Consider the following 5,482-nt stretch of genomic DNA (forward strand, 5'->3'; position numbering starts at 1 on the left):
ACTAAATTTGTTAAATATAATTTAAGCAAGATCAGATGAAAAAACGATTTATTTTTGCTTGAGAACGCCGAAAATATGCATTTATTTATATAATTTGTTCTTTAACAAATGTTAGTGCATGACTAATTTTGTTGAAAAAAGTAATATCTTGTATCAAATGTAATCATTGCGGCACCTAATAGAAAAAATGTAAAGTTTTTAATTGACTGAAATTGTTTTAGAATTGGAGAAATTTATTCATGAAGGACCGCTCCCCCTCTCTCTTTCTCTGCAAACTATCGATCATTAATAATTTATTTAAAAAAATATTAAATACCAAAAAACAGTAAAAAAAACGGAAAATCTTGTAACACTTTTCGTTGAAGCAATTAATTTTTAACCCATAAACCAGTATTTTTATAAAGTAGTTAATCTTTTAACCCCAGACGTGAATTGTGTACTAGAGAAACAATTTCCTAAAAATATTAACATATTTTCTACAAGAAGGTTAATTTTCCAAGAAATACTAAATTTTTTGACAAAAAAGAAGAATGATCAGCTGAATTAAAAAAATGTTTACTTAAAAAAATTAATTGTTACCAGACAAATTAATTATTAACACAATAGATTAATTTCTAGGCACATAGTTGAAATATCAAGTAAAAAGTCGAATGTTAAGCCAAAAAATTGAATTTTAAACCAAATTTTTTCAAAAAAATAGTTAATTTTTTTCATAAAATAGGTTATTTTGAACTCACATAATTAAGTTTCCAGTAATTTTTTTTTACTAAATAGTTTAATTTCGAAGAAGAAAAACTATGAGTTTGAAAGAATTTGGTTGACTTTTTCATCTATCTTTTCTGCAATTATTATTTCGTATCTCCAATCAGCCGGAAAGGGAGGTAGTTTTGAAGTCTGGTTTTGTAATTGTGAATCTTTTTCATGCTCATTTAGCATAGAATTATTCATGAAAAAAAAATTTCTGTTCAGTCTTAAATGGAAAGTAATAACATTTCGAACCGAAGAGATAAAATTTGAACTGGCTAAATTTATAAATCACTTAAAAATAGAATGTAAGAAGAAAAGAGTAAAAAGAAAAAAAACTATATAGCGTGTGACGTAGAGCCATCTAATGAAATGTATATTCTGCTTAGTGACGGATACCAGGGAAAGTTTTTAGAAACTCGTCCCCAACCCATCGAAATATTTTTCTGGTTTCGCCCCTGATTCTGCTATATGAGCGCTTCGAACAAAGAAAGTCTTCTCCTCCTCGTTATAATTCAGCCTATGGATCTGGGGAACGGCTTAGATACCGAATAACGTATCTATGATACGAGTAGGCGCTCGCTAGTGATAAATTCGGCATGATTTCTGCCTGCAGTCTGGATCGTCGAGCTTCGCCGCGTTCGCGCGTTTACGAAGAAGCTCGCAATGGCAACATTCGAGTTTCCCAGTGGTCTCTCGGCCACTCAGTCTCCGTTCTCGCGAAGCTAGCGAAGCTCGCATCGAGCAACCTCGCTCGTAACGCTGAGAAAATATAAACAGGAGAAGAGATGGCGAGGACCGGATTTTACACTCTTCACGCATGTCGCTCTCAGTCCCTGATAAAAACGTAGCAAATCGATTTGTGGCGAATCTTTTAAAACATAAAACGAGCAATATTTTCCACGATATTATGTGCAATGTATATTTAAAACAATTTAAATATTTAAAACAGATGTCTGAAATAAATACTTTAAAATCAAGCAGTTTTTATTATGTCCTTATCAGATTCAGTTATAAAATAATGTACAGGTTCGTTTAGTCCCTTCTTTGACTACGTTTTAATCGCATTCGAGTAGTTTCGTTGGCGCTCTGCACCCATTCCAAGTGCTCTCATACCACTTTCCGACGTTCTCAGTTATTGAAATGATATTTTCATATATACAATAGAAAAGCAATAGAAACGTTTCTATTGTATTCAATTCGAACCTTCTTACCGGGAGGGACGCCTGTACAATTTTGTATTACACTCGGGCAATAGCATCGATCAATAAGTACCCTGATTGTTTTAGAAATTGCATACAATTGTGAAGATGAGTGACTGAGTAAAAGGAAAATACAGGCACACTTGGATATAGCTCGTCCGGAGATAGTTATTCCGAAAATTGACGCTGTGGTGTGAGTATGGATATGAGGAGACGCGAGGGGTGTACAGTTCTCAATCAGGCGTGGCAAAAAAGTCCGTTTACGTTCATAGTTTGACTATATCCGGTTCCGTTAGGTTAGGTCAGGTACATGGTCAGCCCCAAAACCGTCTTTTGGAAACCCCAGGCACCAAAATAACAGGCGTCTATTAATCATTAATTGTTTGATGAATGAAATGCTAGCCGTTGGTTACATCGGCCATACCAAATTTAAATTGGAATTGTACGCTGAGTGTGAGAAGTCTTATAAATTTATGGCTAAATCTCTTGTATAAACTCAATTAGAATCGCATAAATTGCAATATTAAAGTTGAGTAACGATAAAGGCCACGATTATAATCAATAGCCAATATTAGAGACGCAGAGTCAGGATTTATTTGACTCAACACATTTGTGATTAAACTTTTGAACACATGTCAGATCTTTTCTTTCAACTTGTTTTTTTTTTATTTATTCAAAATTGAAAAGCGTATTAAATCGAACACCCTAAAAAACCAACGTCCTAATTGAGTTTAAATTGGTAACTTTCCAATAAAAAATATTGAATTTCCAATTTCGAACGTTTCAGATTGGGTTTTCCTTTTGTATATGCCCAATAAATGTTAAACAAATTCTCTTTTTGAGAGTTGAATGACATGCTCTTCTATTTTTTTTAACGGTTTTTATAATTACTTAATGTTAAGCAGACTCAAATTTTAAATGCATTAAAATTTACATTGAAGACAAGACTCATCGATTTAAGGCGAGAATTTCCGATGATTAAAATTTTTTTGGTTTCATTTATATATTTTCAATCGAAAAAGTGTTTTCTAGCGTAATAATGAAAAAATTAAATTAATTTTTTTTTAGTGTCATTTGCTGGGTACGGATTTGGAGGATTCGCTGTACGTATGGCTTGACAGTACAGCAGAACCAGTAGCAATAAGTCTAGCGGCTCATGGTCCTTGTCACATGGAAGGACCGTCGACAAAAATGTGGACTACGAATGTTCAAGTAAAATATCCTGACGGTGGTCCCATGCCTGACACAGCCACTTATATACTTAAGTTAGAGAAGGAACGTGAAGCTAGGGAAAGAGGAGATGTTAAGGACAATAGATCCTTTTTAGCAAAATACGTAAGTCATCTTATTTTTTCATTTTTAGATTTTTAAGAGTAGAATTTACTAAATGAGGAATTTACGTATTTCTAAGGTTTTTCTAACTTGTAAAAGAACAGTACAGAGCCAGTATACGTCCTGAATATCAGCATCTCCAAGTGATTTCTTGATTTAAATGAAACTTTTTGAAATTTAATATTATATAAGAGACATTTTGTGCCTAGAGGATGTTTGAAAATTTTTAAAATCACGGGATGTACATTAAATTTCTTTAATTATCTATATTTCTGGGACCATGCGATGAATTCTAATGAAACTTGAGGACATAAGTATATGCTTCAATATCATAATAGAGAAAAAAAATTGTCCAACTTTTAACCGAAAAAAAGTTTAAATAAATTTTTAAATTCAATTTTCCTCAATATTGGGACCGTTCAAAACATACGTAACGTTTTTCCTGCCTCCCCCCTCCCCCGTCGTAACGTTTTTTCTATAGTAAGTGTGTGTTCTAAACGCCCCATTTTACCTTTTTATTTTTTCCTGTTAGAATATATAAATTCCTTATGATTTCACATTATTAAAAAAAATGGTTGTTGACAGTGGGATAGATATCTATTATTATTATTATTATTATTATTATTATTATTATTATTATTATTATTATTATTACACCATTAAGCCATTTCCCTTTCGGTGTAGGTGTGACTCTCTCGGTAGGGGAAAGGAGTAGTGTGTGGAAGGGATAGAGATTTTTCAGATTGATCCAGAATTCTCGTGCTATTTAAGTAAATAACACGTTCGTTCTGCAACACTGCTCCGACCCAGGTTGCTGATCAATCTCTCTAGCAATCACCCCAAGCGAAGAACCTCACGAAGTCGTTATGTAAGGTTCCCCACTTGGGTCCATTAGTAGTCAAGGTCTTTGTTTCAGGCGTCATTCACTCTACTGACACTCTTTTTATTAACTATTTGCCGCCATACTTTCCTCTCCTGGAATACTTCTCTAGCTTCTTTTATGTCCATGCATTTTTTCATGCAGGCTCTCGTGTTTCTGTGACTTCTTATGTCTCATCTAACTAGGGTCTCATTCACACATTCTAACCATTCTTTCCGTGGTCTACCTCTGGGAACGCTGCCATTTACTTTACCTTGATACACTTGTTTCGTTAGTCGTTCATTTGGTATTCTCTCAACATGTTCGAACCATCTTAACCGATTTCTTTCCCATGTGTCTACTAGCGTCTCTTCTGCACCACATTCTTTTAGAATTATCTCGTTACTTACTTTGTCCATCAGGGTTTTCCCGCATATTGTGCGCATGAATCTGATGTCAATTGTGTTAATTTTACTCTTATCTTTTTCTTGATAAGTCCGTGTCTCGCTACCGTATAGTACAGTCGGTACAAATATAGAATTATTTATTGCCATTTTAGCTTTATTTGATATATTTTTACTTCTGATAAGGGGACCTGCTCTACCAATAACCTTCTTACCTTCATTTATTCGTCTATCTAATTCCTCATCTGTTTTCCCATCCCTAGTAAATAAGCTACCAAGGTATACGAACTTATCTACTTGTTCAATTCTCTCATCGTTTAATAAAGTATTGCATAGTGTTTTCTCACTCTTTCCTTCGAACACCATAGTTTTTGTTTTATTTGCGTTAATTTTGAGGCCCATGCTTTTCATGCTTGCATCTAGTTTATTCAACATTCTTTGTAGGTCTTCGATAGACTCTGCCATAACAACCTTATCATCTGCGAACGCTAACCCACGTACTCTTATTGTTTCGAGATCAACACCCTCTTCGTCGAAGAGAGCCATTCTTAAACACTTGTCCATAAATAATATAAATGACCATGAAGACATAACGCATCCTTGTCTAACTCCTTGAATAATATCGAAACAGTCACTTAGTTTCCCATTCACTCTTACACTCGCTTTGCTACCTGTATATATTGTTTTTATAGCTTGTAGAATCCATTAATTGACTCCATACTCTTTCAGGACTTCCCAAAGTTTACTTCTGTCTACCTTGTCAAAAGCTTTTTCTAGGTCAACAAATGCACAGAAAACTTTTTCCTACTCTCAAACTTTTTTCTGTTATTTGCTTTAAACTAAATATTTCATCCGTACATGACCTTCCTGGCATAAACCCACTTTGGACTTCCCAAATCTTTGCTTCTGTTATTTTCATTACCCTACGAATAAGTATTTTT

The 5,482-nt window shown here is 33.9% G+C and overlaps 1 protein-coding gene across 1 annotated transcript in view; it reads left to right on the top strand.

Moving 5' to 3' along the window:
• LOC117172558 (ER membrane protein complex subunit 10) overlaps positions 1-5,482 on the top strand; it is a 92,466-nt gene that overhangs the window by 67,610 nt on the left and 19,374 nt on the right. The window contains exon 2 of the mRNA XM_033360613.1: positions 3,015-3,281. Coding sequence (XP_033216504.1) covers positions 3,015-3,281 — 267 coding nt within the window. The remainder of the gene's footprint in view (positions 1-3,014; positions 3,282-5,482) is intronic.

This window comes from Belonocnema kinseyi, chromosome 5, assembly GCF_010883055.1.
Source record: "Belonocnema kinseyi isolate 2016_QV_RU_SX_M_011 chromosome 5, B_treatae_v1, whole genome shotgun sequence".
Taxonomy (NCBI): domain Eukaryota; kingdom Metazoa; phylum Arthropoda; class Insecta; order Hymenoptera; family Cynipidae; genus Belonocnema; species Belonocnema kinseyi.